The sequence below is a fragment of the Glycine max genome, chromosome 19 (assembly GCF_000004515.6).
Source record: "Glycine max cultivar Williams 82 chromosome 19, Glycine_max_v4.0, whole genome shotgun sequence".
Classification (NCBI taxonomy): Eukaryota; Viridiplantae; Streptophyta; class Magnoliopsida; order Fabales; family Fabaceae; genus Glycine; species Glycine max.
The window spans coordinates 7,848,423-7,867,512 of NC_038255.2; the positions used below are offsets into that span (position 1 = coordinate 7,848,423).

The 19,090-nt window shown below is 30.0% G+C and overlaps 3 protein-coding genes across 3 annotated transcripts; 1 reads left to right on the forward strand and 2 right to left on the reverse strand.

Moving 5' to 3' along the window:
- Window positions 1-1,845: 1,845 nt before the first annotated feature.
- Window positions 1,846-4,304, forward strand: LOC100305484 (40S ribosomal protein S7). Its single transcript, NM_001249133.2, has 6 exons — window positions 1,846-2,036; window positions 3,024-3,108; window positions 3,203-3,276; window positions 3,365-3,488; window positions 3,655-3,837; window positions 3,930-4,304. Exons 2-6 carry the CDS (start codon window positions 3,034-3,036, stop codon window positions 4,047-4,049), a joined length of 576 nt encoding a protein of 191 aa, NP_001236062.2. The 5' UTR covers window positions 1,846-2,036; window positions 3,024-3,033; the 3' UTR covers window positions 4,050-4,304.
- Window positions 4,305-5,180: 876 nt separating this feature from the next.
- LOC100792869 (mannose-6-phosphate isomerase 1) lies at window positions 5,181-11,948 on the reverse strand. The gene is made up of 5 exons (XM_041012858.1): window positions 11,632-11,948; window positions 9,131-9,298; window positions 8,224-8,432; window positions 6,640-6,907; window positions 5,181-5,727 (listed from the first exon to the last, which is right to left on the reverse strand). The coding sequence occupies exons 1-5, from the start codon at window positions 11,851-11,853 to the stop codon at window positions 5,716-5,718; spliced, it is 879 nt and encodes a 292-aa protein (XP_040868792.1). The 5' UTR covers window positions 11,854-11,948; the 3' UTR covers window positions 5,181-5,715.
- A 2,406-nt stretch (window positions 11,949-14,354) lies between these two features.
- LOC100793391 (two-component response regulator ORR21) lies at window positions 14,355-17,715 on the reverse strand. The gene is made up of 6 exons (XM_041012859.1): window positions 17,083-17,715; window positions 16,034-16,114; window positions 15,784-15,936; window positions 15,174-15,512; window positions 14,980-15,056; window positions 14,355-14,841 (listed from the first exon to the last, which is right to left on the reverse strand). Exons 1-6 carry the CDS (start codon window positions 17,270-17,272, stop codon window positions 14,581-14,583), a joined length of 1,101 nt encoding a protein of 366 aa, XP_040868793.1. The 5' UTR covers window positions 17,273-17,715; the 3' UTR covers window positions 14,355-14,580.
- Between the last annotated feature and the right edge of the window lie 1,375 nt (window positions 17,716-19,090).

Here is a 19,090-nt window from a genome sequence, read left to right on the forward strand (position 1 = left end):
TCCTATTATTTTCATTTTCTAGTTATTTTTGTTTTCATTTTCCATTGAAAAATGTTTCAAAAATTCAACTAAACATATTTTTATCATCATTTACTGTTTTCACTAAAAATAAAAACAGAAAACAATCAAATCAAACATTCCTTATTTTCCCCAATGTTTCTCGTACATCCGTTATTTTCCCGAATGTTTCTCGTTTCCATCCTTTCAAAAGATCTAGGGTTCATCCGAGGAATCATCTCTCCATATTATTTTACAATAACACTCATCGCGCGTTCGACATTTGGATTCCTATATTTTGTCGATGTTAACCTCGGTGTGGAAGAAGCCATTTTTCATGACCTCAATCTTGCTTGGTATAATGGTTATAGAAAAGTGATTTGTGAAACTGATTCTTGCACTGCTATTCAGTTGTTATCACATGCTAATTTCCAATTTCACCTATTATTGGAGCGTTGATCAATCATATTAGAGTCATTATGCATAGACAGTGGAGTTGGGTCTTCAACATGTGAATAGAGAAAACCAATGGCACCAATTTAGTTAGAGAAAGCTCTTCTTCTTTGAGCAACTTTAGCTGTGGTTACTTTAGAAAATATTCTTATCCATAAATATTAATGATTAATTTTTGTTAGTTAGAGGAATTGAATATGTGATTTATTTTCTTTTTCTTTCTTCCTTAGTCAAGTCACTTAAAATTTCTTGGTTGTTAGTTAATGATCTCATTATAGTTTATTTGCATGAGCAGTTTATTTTATTTTATTTTTTTCTTTTTCAATGATAAAAAAAAATAAAATCCCATTGTCTTTAAAATATCATTATTATTATAATTAAACTATCAAATTCCAATTTAAATCAAATCAAATAAGATTTTTATATATTTTTATATTAAGTCATTAAAATAAAATAGATCTAATTTACATAATTGAATAATTATATATTTATTTCATATTTTTACAGAAATTAAAAATATTTGTTAATAAAAACTTTAAATTTTGTCTACATAAATTTTAAAATCAAACATGCAACTTGCAAGTAATCAAAGAAAAATACAATAAAGCTAAAAAAACAAATACAATTATATTACCCTAGGGGTGTTCTAAGATCTGATTTGATCAATTTTAAAAAAAAAATCATCTAATTCAATCATTTTGTTTTTCTTAATTTATTATTCAGTTGATATAATTTAAATTTTTAATCTGATTGAATCCAATCTAATTTAAAGCGGTTTGAATTTGACCAATTTTTTGTTTTAATCCTACTTTTTTTAGAAAATATTAAATAAAATGTAAGATATATAATAAACTTAATAAAAAATAATTTAAAATATCAAATATCTTATTTATATTTCATTATATAACCAATAATATTAATAATATTTACTATCTTAACTCAGATAATTAGTAAAAATATATTTAATTAAATATATTTTTCATAAATAGATATTAGTTATATATATACATATATGATGATTTTATAAATATACTAATGTAAAAACTTGTGATTAGGTTTATAATTTACAAATTTTTATATTATTATAATTTTTAATATATTTTTAATATCTTTTTTATTATATATATATATATATATATATATATATATATTTGTGTTCATGTATACTTGCAAGCATATTAATCACATTTCTTAAAAAAATAAAATAAAAAATAAATTAAATCAAAAGCAAATAAATATAAAAATTAATTTGTTTAACCCTTTGATTATTCATAATATATATTCAATATTTAAAGAAATAATTGAATTTTCAAAAATATTAATTGCCTTGGTCACCAACATAAATCTTAAATCAAAATAAATTATATATACCAATTTTTTTAAGTAAATGAGTTTAATTTTAGGGTAAACCAGAAGAGATCGGCTATTCTGAACACCCCCTATGTTACCCTTACCAACCAGTGCATCTAAAATTAGGGTAAACCTGAACGTTCTTCTCAGTGTTCCTTATAAAACCCTTGTAAGCGCCTCCTTTTTCTTTCTCTCGTTCCTGCTGAAGCAGAAGGGTTCCTCACTCTCTTCATCTGGTATTCAACTATTTTCTCTCGCTTTGCTTGTTCCCCATTTTCTCTCTTCAATTTTTCCATCGCTTAATTTGCTTCTGATTATCACCAGTTTTAATTTATAATGATTTTGAACCAATCCACAATTTTCCTGACAATCCCTTAAAATTTGTGTTTTAAATTTCAGATTTTGATTGGTTTGAATTGATTTCTGATAGTTGTTTTTTATTGGAACTACGGGCTTGATCATTTGTTCATACATCATTGTTGGAGCAATGTAATGTTTGCATCGGGAATGTGTTGGTGAGAGCATAATAGGAATTAATCTTAGTCATGATTATATATTCCTTCGAGTTTATTGTTCAGTTTCTGGATTTGGGAATGCTGATCTTTTGTCTGTTAGCTCAGCAAGTGAGAGTTAAAGGTGTGTGTGTGTGTGTGTGTGTGTGAGAGAGAGAGAGAGAGAGAGAGAGAGAGAGAAAACTGTTTCAGTTGTTGACATTGTTTCATATGGTGAAAATTCTAAGATTGGTGGTGATCTTTTCCTTTTGGTTTGTGATTTCTATATTCTTAATTATGCAGCTTTTAAATTTCTCTACCCTTGTAACCCTATGAGTTTTGTTTGGGTTGCCACTTTCTCATTCACAATATTCTTAATTATGCAGCTTTTAAATTTCTCTATCCACTCTGACTCAGTAAGTTAGAATTAAAGATAAGAAACAAGAGAGAGGAAGCGGGGAGGTGGAAAACTGTTTTAGTTGTTACACTGTTTCATTTATATGTCTTCTTTAATGAAAATTATGAAATTGGTGGTGATTTTTTCCTTTTTGTTAATGATTTCTATATTCTTAATTATGCAATTTCTAAATTTCCTTGTCCTTGTAACCGTATGAATATTGGGTTGGGTTGTCCTTTATCGTGTAATAGGATTTTGGAAATCATGTTCACTGTGATTCTTATTTTTATTTATTAAGCAAAGGTTCTGATAGTGGCCCTTATGTCATGAAACAGATTGAACAAAATGTACACCTCGAGGAAGAAAATTCACAAGGATAAGGATGCCGAGCCCACTGAATTTGAGGAGACAGTTGGACAGGTTATAGCCCTTTTCTGTTTCTTTAGAGTGAATTGATTTCATAAATTCAAGATTCTCCTTTATATTGAAACTCTGTTATTTGATGCCTGTGCAGTACTTGTTCGACTTGGAGAACACCAATCAGGATCTGAAAAGTGACTTGAAAGATCTCTACATAAACCAAGCTATGTAAGGATATTGTGAATGATCAATGATGAATTGATGGATGTTTGGTTTTAAAAAATTTCTCATTGTCAGGACAATTTATTTCATGCAGTCAAATGGATGTGGCTGGTAATCGCAAGGCTGTAGTCATCTATGTGCCTTTCAGATTGAGGAAGGCATTCCGCAAGATTCATCTTCGACTTGTCAGAGAGTTGGAGAAGAAGTTTAGTGGGAAGGTTGTATTTTACTGCAATGTTACTTGACTTGATATGAAATTAGTTGATCTTTGGTTTTCTTTTCAATGTTTTTCCATAATGTATTTGTTTACCCTGTCACATTAATGTGGTTATAGTGAGTTCCTGGATCAACTATTTGTATCAACTGAAGATTATCAAATGACAGGATGTTGTCTTGATTGCCACAAGGAGGATCGTGCGACCGCCAAAGAAAGGCTCTGCTGTTCAGCGACCCCGAACCCGCACTTTGACCGCTGTCCATGATGCCATGCTGGAGGATGTTGTGTATCCTGCAGAGATTGTTGGCAAACGGGCCAGATATAGAATTGATGGCTCAAAAATAATGAAGGTGAGTGTTTGTGATGTTGATGTTAGTTTAAATGTCCTTTAATTTTTGTTTCCCATATAAATTTAAAGTTTTTCCTTTTGTATCAATTTAAGGTTTTCTTGGACCCCAAGGAGCGCAACAACACTGAGTACAAGCTGGAGACCTTTTCTGGAGTTTACAGGAAGCTTACTGGAAAAGATGTAGTATTTGAGTATCCAATCTCAGAAGCCTGAGATGCTGCTGCTTGGTTTAATGGAGTATTGTTTTTTTGGCAGATTTTTCTGTTAGAATTACATATTTATGTTAAACAATAACCAAAATTTTGACTTCTGGAATTTTATTTGATGCTTCTTCACCTTGATGACATTAAAATCACCAAGGGAGAGTATTTTCTGTGGCTATACTTGGATTTAGATTGGTTTTCCTTTAGGATAAATATTGAACCTTGGCTTTATTTGTTACACGAGTGTTGTGTTGTCCACAGTGCATATTTGGTTGGGGTTTCTTTTGGAAAAATAATTTGAATCAAACATAACGGAATTTCTTGTGCTATTAGATGTGTGTCCTAGGAGTGATTCAAGAGTTTTGATAGTCATTCCATTCCAATTATATCTTGAAACGTGGAATGGACGTTAGAGTTATGTTCTGAAAAGAATATTGTGCAGTGTTGACAACCCATTTCACTCATCCATTTGTATCCCCAATGATTAAACCATTGTAGTTTGTTAGTGATTTTGTAACGTCAAACATAGCTACCGAGGCACCAAAATGAAAATAAAAATCCAGATATGGAAAAAGTGGCATTTTGAATTACAACCCAGACTCTGGCTGGTCTGACAAGGTGACCGGGAACTAAATTAGATTAGTTTGTCATAGAATGAGTCTACTTGTGTCTATGAAAATGATGTAGGAAAACATATATAATAAATATTTGTATACCTTCACCTCCCCTTTGGTTTGTGAGGAAAGAAAACCTGTGTATTTTTTATTTTCTTTTCACGGCTCTTTGAGGAAAATCTAGATTCTAATACCTTCTTCAATTACAGCCTGCTTTCCTATTCTTGGTCAGTATTCCCAGCAAGTCTTATTATGTAATAAATTCCAGAGAAAAAATAATTGGATTCTTGTTCAGACAAAACAACTTTTTTACGTCAAACGATTTTTTTTTTTTTGAAAAACCTACTTTTTGAGTTTGTGTAGTTTCTTGATGTGTGACCAATGCTCGAACTCGAAGACATGGAACCAAAATCACTATATTACTTCTAATTTTCACGTTTTTTATCCACTGTATGAATTCTCGATGAAGATCAAAAAACACATTAAAATAAACTTGTTCAACAAATAAACTTATTTTTCTTCTTTAATATTGTCTGTTTATTGTTACAAACTTATAATTGTATGCAGAGTTTAATGATTCTTCTTGATTGAAAAAGTTTTAAATGATATTTTGCATAATATTCGTAGTTAGTTACATCACGAATTTATCTAGACATAAAAAAATAGGCATACAATTGAAAAGACTTTTATGATATAAGAAAAATATAAGACAATGCAACTCTCTTAATGCACACTCTCTTAATGCACTTTTTCTCTATCTATAATGTGTTTCAATTATTCTTGAATGTACAATACTAATATATGTACACAATTACATGATTGGCTCTCAAAAAATATGTTATGAGTCATAGTCACATTAGGAAGCTTGAAAGAATGTGCTATTAACCCCGGTCCTAAATAGATGCAACCGAGATGCACTAGTAACAGTTATCTCAGTGTTGGCAGCCACAAAAAGAACATCCCCTTCAGTGATTGTATACCCTTTTGGTGATTATGTATTGATCATCATTCCTTCCCCAACTGTGACCAAAAAGATAGAAGGACCAGGAACTGCTGGGAACACTACCGTTTCCCCTTGAGGAAGAATACAACAATCAATCTCAAATTCAACAGATGTAAGAAAATTGTTATCTTAAAAAAAAAAAATTGCTTTTAGTTTCTATACATTATCATGACTTTGTTTAATTTTGGTCCTTTTTTTGTGTGTTTGTGTTAGTTATTTTTAAAAATATTAAAATTTATGAAAATCAAATAAAAATTAAAATTAAAAGACTAATGACATCAAGTATGAGTCCTGCTTATTTATAGCCCCATACAAGAATGTTTCCTTCCTGAAGAAAAATCATTGTAAAATCACAGCAGATCATAGATGGCATATCATAAAAAACTTCCATATCATAGAATTGGAAAAAACATTTCTAATTTTCCACCTCTATTTCAAACTTTAACCATTATACTCAAGTAGTTTGCTCTATTACAAAACTAACAAGAAATAAATTTTTGTACCTACTCTATTTTATACCTTCTTATCTGTCAGAAAGAAATCTCCATGAAGCTATGCATTTTACAATTAAAAAAAAAGTTCCATAGATGTTTTAGTTATCTAATGAAAAATGTAAACTGCATATGCCTCAGCCAAGTGACCAGGGGTGTACAAGGATGAAATTCATGGTTTAACAAGTCGCCGTAGAAAATTTGACACATCTTATATATCAGAATCTTATGTGTGTATGGAAGTGTAACCATAGCAAACAGTATAGTCCTAGAAAATTGCATATCATTGAATGAAATTTAGATGCACTTCCTTGAATTTTTTTGTGTTGTTTTCCAATCAGATTTGGAATTTCACCTTAGTAACTTATATTAACATTTAAAACAAACATTTACTGAGCAAATAATTAACCAAGATGAAATTCCAATTCAATTTGAAAACAACACCTGAAACATCTAAGGAACTTCATTTAAATTTTGTCCTTTATCATTTACCTGTTTGTATGTGAGCATGGAACAAAGAGTCTGGACATCTCTGTGTTTGGGAGTGAGGCCAGCTCTTACAACATTGTCAGAAGTTGCCTTGCATGCAATGCACTCACCATAGATATATGCATGAGGTTCATTTGCTCCAAGGAATAAGGCTTCGTCCGGAGCGAGTTTCACATGGTTAAGAAAGAAGGCTGCTATGACACCAACATCAGATGGATATTGCTTTTCCAACCACAGTACCAGTTGCTCCTTATCTGTCAACTGCCTCACCCAATGATGCAAAAAATAAAAATATTATTGTATTGATTAATCACTTTAGCAACATGTGTGTGTTAACAAAGAAATAATACATAAATTATTGTTTCATAGTAGCAACTTAAAGAGTTTAATGCATCTGAATTCTGAAATATGATCCCATTCCCAGCTGCATATTAGAGCTGCCACAATATGTTATATTCAATACAGTAAACAATTTTAAAAAAATAGAGGAAACAGGAGCAAGGAGATAAAAATTGATTGCACATTAAGTAGTATGTGTAGCTGTTCACCACAAATATTATGACAAAGAAGATTATAAACCAATATCTGTTGGTCTAACTGGGTTCATTTTCCTTATGCAATGTTTCAGATTTGAGTATTTTTAATGAAAAAAATAGGCACTGAGAGAGTTTTATCCCCTACCACTACAAGTAAAGAATTGCCTTTTAATATTAAAAATTGGATCACTACAATGAAGAAATCAGTTACTAAATCAATTAGTAACTGAATTAAGACTGATTCAAAACGGATACTAAAACACTAATTGCTAAGATTTAGCAACCAACTCAACAACTAATGAACCCACTCCGGACTCCGGTCAATGTCAGGCCGTTGGCCTGGTGGTAGGAGGTTTGTGGTAATATGCATAAGGTTATACGTTTGAACCTTAGTGCGACCATAGTATACCAACTAAAAAACTTAGTGATTGATTTAGTGTTTGATTTAGCAACCACTTTTTTAATAACTGATATATCATTATAGTAATCAATACTAGAGACTGATATAGCAACCAATTACCTCATTTTAGCTACAAAATTTGTTTCATATGCACAAATAATATAATTTAATATTCAAATAAATCAGGTGGAGAAAAGGACTAAGACACACAGATTTAGTGATTGATTTAGTGTTTGATTTAGCAACCACTTTTAATAACTGATATATCATTATAGTAATGAATACTAGAGACTGATATAGCAACCAATTACCTCATTTTAGCTACAACATTTGTTTCATATGCACAAATAATATAATTTATTATTCAAATAAATCAGGTGGAGAAAAGGATTAAGACACAGATTTAGTGATTGATTTAGTGTTTGATTTAGTAACCACTTTTAATAACTGATATATCATTATAGCAATAAATACTAGAGACTGATATAGCAACCAATTACCTCACTTTAGCTACAACATTTGTTTCATATGCACAAATAATATAATGTAATATTCAAATAATTCAGGGTGGAGAAAAGGACTAAGACACACAGAGTAAATCAACACAAGCTAAACTTTTTAAATCAAAAGCAAGTTATATATCAACCAACCTGACTTTCCTTATGCAGACGATTTCTCAGTTTGTCTACTGCACCAGTTACACTCTCTTTACTTTCTGACATGACGTCAGTGAAAAGAGACTGCAAAATAGCCTTAACCTTCTCTTCACCATCCTCATCAGTGATTTGTAACACCAAGTTAACATTTTCAACACCAACCAGCTCCACAACCTCAGGGACAGTAAGCACGGCCTTAAGCTCCTGAATAAAATCACAGCAAATTGCTAACTTGCTCCAAGTGAATAACAGTCAGAAAAATGTATATCTCAAACTTATAATATCAAATCAAGGTGACCTGAAGTAATAAAGATTCTAAAACTTATAATAAAAGGCATCAAACTTCCACTTTATGAACTGCTAAAAAAAACACTTAATTTGCATGTTTATTAAACTCAAATGGTTATTATTTGATTTTTTTTTCATTTGATGCTCTCAATTGTTTGATCAGCTATCAAGGTTGTATTCACTTGATGGAAGCATAAGGGAAAGTCAAGTCAAAAGAAAAAATATGTTCAAGTCACATCATATTTATGTAATTATACCTAACAAGTAACAAGTGCACAGTTCTTTTCCTACACCTAAACCTGAACTGCGTAAGTACTAAATTAATTAAAACTGAACAGAAAATGGTTTGAACTTTGAACATACCAAACAGTCAAATCCTTAAAAACTCCATTTTGTAAGTCATCATCAATGACAAGACTCACTAAAATTTACAACCTCAATTTCTAGGACTGTAAATTAGAAAAACACAAATTTCTCTCAATTAAAACCAAGACCTGTTCTAGTCAAGAAAAAAATATTTTTTTTTCCCAAATATGTTTTTTTCCCCCAAATAAAAAAAAGGTGCAAGGAATGCTGTAAAGAAACTTAAACAAAAATTCCACAGCATACATTACCTTAAGAGTGACCAATCCACATAGAACCTTAAACTCTGTCCCTGCCAGAGCCATTTCTGGTTTGTGATTCCCATCCTTGTAAACATCAGGGTGCAACTTAAGCAATGTTCTGGCCAGATTCTTATCAGGGTGAGCCTGTATAGACAAGGCCTTGTCCACGGACAGCACCTTAAAACAAAAACTCAATCTTGAGCATACTTGATTGATGAGTGATTCCACCATAAATTGATGCATCATGCACCTAACTTTTTCATCTTCTATTTTAATGTATTGGGAATTAAATGGTTTTCAATATTAATTACCAAATCAATGACTACAAAATGAAGGTGCACGCACGGACTCTCAATTTTAAAATTCAACTTGTAACAGAAGTCGTTAAGGATTGAACTCCAGAAAGCCACTTAGTTGTAAAGGCTATACTATACATGATATCATTTCAAAATTATAAAGATTTAGATTTAAATATGTTTTTAATTCATCTATAACAATATATAAAAAAGAAAACCTTCCCTTAATCATCTCTACGTTTTGTCAAGACAATTTTACTAACTATTCTCAAAACTATTTGACTAAAACTACCAAGTACCAACTACTTTTTAACACTCTCAGTTTCTTTTTTTTTTTTTACCTCTATCCTCTTCTTCTTTCATTTTATCAAAGATACAGAGAGGCACAAGTGTCTATGTTTCCCCTGGTCTAAATCATTAAGACGCATTTTGATGAACATGAAGTATCTCTCACCCGAGACATCCATTTAGTGGCATTCATATTAATTTATTTACTTTGGGCGAACAAAAAGTATCTCTCCATCGAGAGATTCATTTAATGAGATTTATTGAAATAGTTAATATCTTTCAATAAATATTATTTAAATATTTTTTTATTTATAAGACTCAAATTCAATATTTTATTTAAAGAAAAATTTAGTATTATTTAGATAAATAACTACTTGTTAAATATTATATAAATAAAGATAAAAAGATGATGATTCACAATGATTAAGAGATATTTTTTGGGTAAAAAGCCAGAGAGAGATATTTTGGTTAAATGAAAGGATAATGTTTAAAATGCATTGATATCCTCAAGGAGAAAAGAGAGAGTATTAAGAACCTCTTGGCTATTTCTTAAAAAAAAAAAAAAAACTCTTTACTAAGAAAATGGAAAGAGAGAGAGTTTCATTTATCAAATTAAAGATTCTAATATACAGAATAAAAGTACATATGTTACATTATGTCACTTTTAAAATCATGTACATTTTATCTAGTCTAGATACATATCATAAGTAAATTAAATGATAACTAGTATTTTAGTATGATAAATATTTCCTATAAAAAATAGTATTATAAATATTTATTTTATAACCCTAAAATTTATAATAAATAAATATTTTTAATATAAATTATATCATAATTAAATTAGTCCTAGATAAACGTTTAAACATATATAGAAATTATATGTATATTTATGATCTTTTTTGGAATATACTTATATTTATGATAATCAATTTACATTTAGATACATTTTCTTAGTTATTAATAATTTATTTTAAAATATTAAAACTTAATTTAAAGTATCTAATGAGTATAGTTCAGGTAGCAATACATATTAAATATGTGAGAGAAGAACTGAGTTCGATTCTTGTGGAATTCATTCTCAGAGAAGACGAAAAGCTTTAAGTGTGATTAGGTCCGAACGAAGGATTAGTCTCATAATCTGTCCCAAGGATCGAAAGTTGTGAGGATACCTTGGCTAGCACTAGAGGTGTTTGCGGCTCGATATGGTTCAATTTTTCATCGAAAAGTCACCTTAATCAAACTTTAAAAATATATGCGGTTCAATTTTTGTGATTTTTACTAAAATACTATTTCATTAAAATTTATATACTTTATTTTCATATTTTAAATAAAAATACATAAAAAATTATTGATAACAATCTATGGAACTTATTAATATGCTAAACTTTCTATAATAAAAAATATGCAAAATTTCATCTATTTTAAACCAAACTTATCTTAAGAAAATCGTCTAAAAAAGAAAATAATATACATTGTATAAATTTCATACAAAACAGTGTAAAACTCAAGTGGTACAGACATAAAATGTATAACACTAAAGTAATATAAATGTTAGTTTCAAATATTACAGTTTGATTGGATTTTGATCGATTTCAAAAACACAAACCCCAAATTGAATTGAACTAATCAATTTGAGAAAAAAAAATTCCAAACAAATTCAAAAAGAATCAATTTGGTTTGATTTTCAAATTTTTTTTAGAGGTTTTAAATTTTTATTTTAGATCGGTTTGGATTTGAACATTAAATAATATTTAAAATAAGGATAAAAAATAGAAAGATTTAAAAAATTGAATAATCCCTACATTATTCTCATAGAACAAAAACTCCTAATTGAGAAAATAAAGATGCTGTGGTGCAAAATAGTTGTTCCAACATCAACCAACATGCACCAAAAGCAAGACTATATATATATGATCATATTCATACCTTAAACAAGAAGGGAAGATCACCACCCCACTTCTCCACAACCTTTGGTCCAAGCACGTTAGGATTCTCCAAAAGCCAAGATTTAAGGGTCACTCTTTGTTCTGAACCATCCAAAACAATGAAAGAGGGTCCAGACACGTGGCTGCCCATCCAAAACTCCGCATATGGCTGATCCTCCTCCTCATCGTCAAGCTCTGATTGTGACGACCCAGAATTATTCATGGCAAATAGCTTTGTAACGAGGGAATCGCGGCATGGCAATGGAGCCTCTGAATAACCTTGTTGTCGTTGTTGTTTTCATGGTGATGGTTGGAGTTTGGGGATGCTAATTCCATTGTACAGGCAATAGTGATCGTACTGCATGTCTTAATTGTACCTGGAAATATTGTTGTTATATATATATAAATAAAGAGAAAATCGATTGATACTGATTTATATCTTTTAATTAAATGATTTAGGATTTAAATTTTGATTAATTTTTAGATATAAAATAAATCATATTAGAAAAAATATTCACCTAATGTGTGTTTAAGTATTAATCACTATTGGTAATGGAAACTATTTTGTATAAATAAATAAAAAAGAGGTTGGGGTTGAACTTTGTTTATAAGAAGGTGGGTTTTGTTGATGGTGGTCATGGGTTTGTCTTGCTGGCTTTTGAAGGGTGATCGAGGCATTAAAAATTGATGGTGGTCATGGTGATGGTTTGCCTTACCCGAATTAAATAAGCATTAAAAATGTAGTATCTAGAAAGTGATCTTAGGTCGTCTCTCAACGAGCAATGGTCAACCAAATGTTCATAACATATAATAGGAAAATAGTAACAAATTGGGGGTTGTTTGCTTTTGTAAATTAAACAGCGAATAAATGTGAATTAGAAAATATCAAAATTAAAACACGTTGCTCCCTCTTGATTCACAAGCAAGTCTCTTATCCTAGGTTACGATAGTTTATCCTTTATCAGTTCAACCACTTAATCCAACCCTAAATTAAATTACTAAGCGAAATTTAACATAAGACATTCATTATGTGATTAAGCAACACATACACCAATTAATCATGAACGATCATTAAGCATGAACGTAAATTAAACGCAGAGACAATTAATCAAGCACTAAGCATGCATGAATTAACAGCAACAAATATAATTGGTGAAGAGGAAAAACTGATCAGAATTTAATAGTAATAATAGAACCTTAAAGAGAGCTGTGTTTGATCCTCAAGAGAAAACAACGCTGGAGACTTAGCCTTCCATTAATTAATAGAAAACGAAATTATAGTAGAAACGAACAAAACTAGAATTATTCTCCAAAACGAAAAAGAAACTAAAACAAATTGAGAGTAGCACTCTAAAACTAAAACGAAAAAGAGAGAGGAGAGGAGAGGAGAGAGAAGAGAGCCTAAATTAGAACCTTAGTGTTGTTATATAGTTTTCAGCCCCAAAGCTTACAAATCTGTTTTAAATCCAAGCTCATAAATAAAATAAAATCTAGATAAGATAAGATCTAGATGAAATAACATCTAGATGAGATCAAATCTAAATAATATCTAGATGAGATAAAATCTAGATAAGATAAAATTTGGTAGAATAGAATAGTATGCTCTCTTCAAGTCCAAGCCCAATTTTGGATTCAAACTCAATTGCTTATAATTCTCCTGAAATTAAATTAAAAACACAAAATTAATTCAATAGACCCAAATGCTAAAACTGCATAATTAATTTGACAATTAAAGTTAATCAGTAATTAAAATGATAACAAAAAAGATTAAAAAATATGAGAAAATAATAACGCATCAAAGGAATGACAACATTGAAACGTAGCAAGAGAGAGAGGGAATTTTCAACTTTTTTAAGAGAAACAACTTTGTCCTGGTTTATGCTCCTTATCTTGTTCAACGATACCTTTTCTTCACTTTCTCGAAAATTGAGAAAAATTCCAAGATGGAAGGAACAATTTGTATTTAATGGAACGTTTAAAAAAAGAAAAAAAAATCAACTAATAGAAGAAAAAATTGACTTCAGCAAATAAAAATATATATATATATATATATATATATATATATATATATATATATATATATATATATTAGTTTTATTGAATATCTTAAATATTTAATTTATATTAAGATTGTCATCACAACTACTCTCACCGTTATCATTAGCTATCATCATCACATAAAAAATAAATAATTTTTTTGCTTTTCTAAGAGTTGATTTCGTCAACCTTAAATACTTGTTTTAAAAAAAGGGATGAAGTGAATAAGGTAACGTTTACAAAAGAAAAACACATAAGGCGCTACTCAGGATAAAACCTCTTACATCACACGTGACAAAAATAACTCCCATATTAATTGGCTTTACAAAACATCCATTTTGATATTTTGTTTAAAAAGAACCATATTGATGAATAAATCCTTTTGTGGAATTAACTTATTGTTTGGTAAAATATTAATTGGCTAAACTAATCACAATATGAGTGACTAACTTTGGTGAAACAATGTCTTCTGCAATCTACACAGATTTTCTGGTCAAAGCAAAGCTGATGAAAAATGATTGGGTTTGAAGAAATCACATAATTTCATGATTTAATTATATGATAAAGGACAAATTTGACCAAAGTGCCTCCGTAAGGTGTGCAGTAGGATTTTACTAGAATAAAACTTACATACAACTTAAAGAGGTAACCTTAAGATCATTTATATCAAAAACATTAAAGATCATATATGGAAAAATGTAAATTCAAACTTTGAACAATGAATTAAAAAGAAATATTGTATACAAAACTGACAATACTCTTAAACTACACATGATACCAAAACCTATACTTTCTAGGAACATAGAATCTACATTTCCAGCCGAAAGTACTTTCAAGCACATAAATGCCTAAAAGTTACTCATAAACTAAGCATTAAGACCATCAAAATCAAAGTTTACTGAATGTTAGCCATTCAGAAATTCATATTACACCAATCTGTTTGAATTCGAAATCCATCTAGTGGTGGTGGCAAGACATGCAAAGATCCTCCTCCTTGTTGCTGATTCTGAGATTGAACAGAAACACTTTCCAAGATAGATTCATCAGGTTGACTGGTCCAACCCTCAGGATTAAACCAATCAATAGGTTCTGTTGATTGTATACTGTTTGGCAATTGCATCTCATTCTGTTGCACAGCCACTTCATTAGATTTCTTCAAATCAAATCTATATTTCTGCCATGCACAAATAATGGAAATAATATTAATTGCCATGCATAAGAAAACAACATTAATTACAATCTTGGATTGAAAACAAGCTTGGCAACTATATTTCAAATAAGCCGAAAGCTTCAAATGCATATAGAAACCAACCTGCAAATGACTGGCAACATGGTCTTTTGTCAAACCAGGAATGTTCATCACTTCAAGAATCTTCTTTGGCTGTGCCTCTGAAATATAATCAAGGGACGAATTATAAAGTCATATAATCATGCCTTGTGCATATATTGCAAGACCAACAAAGAAATATGAAAAGAGAGAAATAAATGCTGAAGTATTAATCATACTGTCAAGCCCAATATGCATCACTGCCTTGACAAATTGGCAATGCAGTTCTCCTTTCCATGCTATACGGGGCTTCTTTGGTTGTGCATCACAATCATCAACATCAGATTCTTTGGAATTGGAACTGATCTCTTTTTGGTCCTTCAAGTTTGCATCAAGAACAGAAGAAGCAAATTCAGAAAAATCTTTTTTTTGTAGCTTCTTTTCATTCCAGGCTTTCATAGCAACATGCTTCCACATAATCTTGAATTGGTTCTCACTGAAAGGCTTGGTCCAATAATCACATGCCCCATGTGTAATAGCCTTCCTCACAGCACTCGTAGAACCATCAACAGACATGACTACATGTAAGCACTATTATAAGTAAAGCAAGTCCAAAACATGCTTAAATAACTTTTAATGTTCATGATATATATTAATCGTTGAAATGATTTACGTCATCAATTAATTAACAGTCAAAAGTTTAAAAAAAAAATTTAACATATTTACGACTCAAGATATAATAAATTTTTTTATCAAAGACTCAAAACAAAAATTGAATATTTATCGGAAACCTAAAATTTATTTAAGCCTAAAAATCAATTTATAGGACAAGTTTAATTCGTTACTCACTGATGACAGGGATATCAATTTCCTTATTGATATGCTTAAGGAATTCATAGCCATCCATATTTGGCAAGTGAACATCAACGAGTATCACATCAATGCGATCTTTATTCTCCAGAACATAATTCAAAGCATCTGGGGCATCAGAGAATGTGGCAACTGCAACAATAATCATTTGTTTAATCAACAAAGATCAAATCTTTCTATTATAAGAAATAGTAACAATTAGATATGGTATAATTTAGTAGCTAATTACCACGATAATGGCATTTAAAACCCATTTGTTTAATGATTTCAAGAATAGTGGTGTCATCATCAACCGCTACGACCCAAAGACCTTCGAATTGGAAGGAAACATTCTGTTCAGTGGCCATTGCTTACAGCTTGTGACTAATTGGAGTTGTAAACCAAGAAGGCAAAGTTGAAAGAATTTGGAATTGTATTTTGGTATGTACTAATTGGTAGTATAGTTTAGGATTGTTGGATTAGTATTTATAACAATTTCGTAATACACCTTTGTCTGAATTGAAGATTTATACGTAGAGAAAGAGAAAAAGGTAAAGGAGAGAGAAAAACAAATAGAAGAAAAAGATGAACAAAGGAGATCAAATATTGTTTCCTCTATCTAATTAAATATTTTAACACTAAATAATACAGGTAATAATCTCAACCAGATTGAATTTATTACAATTTTGGTTAAAAGATAAATTTGCTCAATCAGAGATTTTTTGCAGATTTTGCACCACGGATAGTTTCAATTCCAGCGGATTAGAAATAAGGGTAAAATCTTTAAGATGGTCTAAATCTTTAGGATTAGAATTTAGAAAGAAGGGTAAACGCTTATAGGATAAGAAATGAAGTGAAAAATAAAAAGAAAAAAAAATCTTAAAGAAACTTAAACCCATGACTTTTTTAAGAAAATAACAAAGGAATGACATTATTTCTTTGTGCGTTTGTTTCCTTTATCAACATTGTAACCATTATTTCTTATGTATTATTAAATATAAATTTTAGAAAGGTTAAAATATATTTTTAATTCTTATAATTTTTTTATTATTATTTTTACAAAATTAAAATATGTGACTTTTTAAGATAAACCCAAACCTATATTACATTTTTTTAATTTAAAATTCAAATGCAATTCAAAGGATTAAAAATTATCATAAAGTATAAGAGAATTAAAAAAAAATAATAAAATACAATTAATTACGTGAGAATTAAAAACCGTCACAAATTATAGGAAAAGAAAAAAAACTAGAGGAATTCCTTTCTTCCAAACCCAAATCGGATCATGTTGGAACCCACCACCCACAAAAAAGTGGTTCGATGAAACTTTTGATTTTTCTACAGTGAAGACCCAGTACTCCACGATCCTCTGCCGCGAGTCCAGGATCATCTTGGTGCAGTCCATCTCCACCAGCATGCTCTCGATCTCCCTCTTCATCTGCTCCATCCTCACAAACCCGTCGTGGAGGACCTTGATCGCGACCACCATCTCCGCCACCGCATCGCTCTCGCTGTTATGCTCCCTGTTGAAGTCGTCATCGTGGAAATTGAGGTTGTTGTTGTCGGTGTGGAGTCCATGGGTTTGAAGTGGACTGTGAGGAAGGGAATAGGTGTTGTTATTGTCGAGGCGTTGGATTTCAGTGCAGCACTTCACGACGGTTTTCGCCGTGGTGGAGGCGTTGGGGCACTGCGTGGTGATGGATGTGGAAAAGTGAAGAGAGACAGGAGAGAGGATAGATGGGTATTAGACGTGTTGCATCTTCATTGGACAGATATCAATAACATAAGTTTAGATTTATCTAAACTTAACTTAGGAAATAAAAGTCACACATTATAATTTTTGCATGAACAAAAATAGATATCTTTTTTCAAGAGATAAAAATGAATTTTGGGTATTTTATAGAAATAAAATACATATTTTAGCTTTAAAAACATATTTTATGAGTAATTAAAAAATTGTAAATTATATTAATTATTTAGATAAATTATTTTATTTTATTTATACAAATTGCATAAATTTATATTAACATGTAAATTATCTAAAATCTTAAATATTAATATGTTATTATTTAAATTGTACTTGCACAAGATAAATATATGTAACTTTCTTTCTTATCTCTTTTTCTTAAGGGTCTTTTCTCTTTGTAATCTAATATTTAAGGATCCAAACACCTACAACCCATACTATAATACTATGTTCAAGTAAAGTCATGATCGAGAGCAACAAATAAGAGTATTAAATGAGAATAAAAAGTGGCTAACCTCAATATTCTCGTAGCTATTTATACATATCTTATTCAAGCTTAGATCCACAAGCTTTTATGTATTGTTACCTTATTACGTAATAGTGTGTTTCTAATCATCATTAAGAGTTTAAGACATCCTCTAATGATGATTATTGGAATAATCTCATCTGTTTAAGTGAAAAGCAAGAATTATTCGGGTGTTCGACTACCTAAGTACTACCATATCCCCCTTTAGAGATAAGGTGATGAGAGTACTCACGTATCTCACTAGGTCGAATATCCTAGTATTTCTAAGAGGAATTACCTTGATTGTCAAGATGTTAAGAATATTTGTCAGGTTGATTACTTAATACTCCTAAGGAAGGGTCACATTTATATGTTGAGGTGTTGAAAATACTAAAGTATTTGTCCTAACCGATATTCTTAACACCTTGACATTCAAGGTGTCTCATCCTTAAGTATCTTTCAATTTATTAATGCTAATATATTTATAAAAATTAAAATATAGTTAGGGAGAATATATTAAAAGTCATTAAATGGGATGATTATTTGGATTTTTTTAGCAAATATTCAAATATAATATGTTTAGTGCTCCTAGGCCACACATGTGATAATTCTCACATCAATACTTAAATAATTTCAAGGTAATATACCATGTTATCATATTTTAATTATAATGTTAATTAAGGCAAATAAAAAACACAATTTATTTTTGAATTTAATTATATATAATTATATTTATAGGTGAGTTGTATATTTAACTTCAAGATCAACAAAAAAATATATTAGCATTAAGTAAGAATTTTTATAACATTATATATCATTATGTTATTTTGGTTTTGCACTTACAATGCAAATTTTAATTGCATTTTATTGTGTTATACAAGGACTTAGATAATGCACATATACAACTAATGACATTAGCATCGCAAAGTCTCTATTTTATCCTAAATTGGATAAAATGAAGATTTTGTCTGAAATTTTCACTTTTACAACATCAAATTATTATTGAATAAAAAACACTAATTTGATTTTAAAAAAATCATATGCATGGTGTTGTT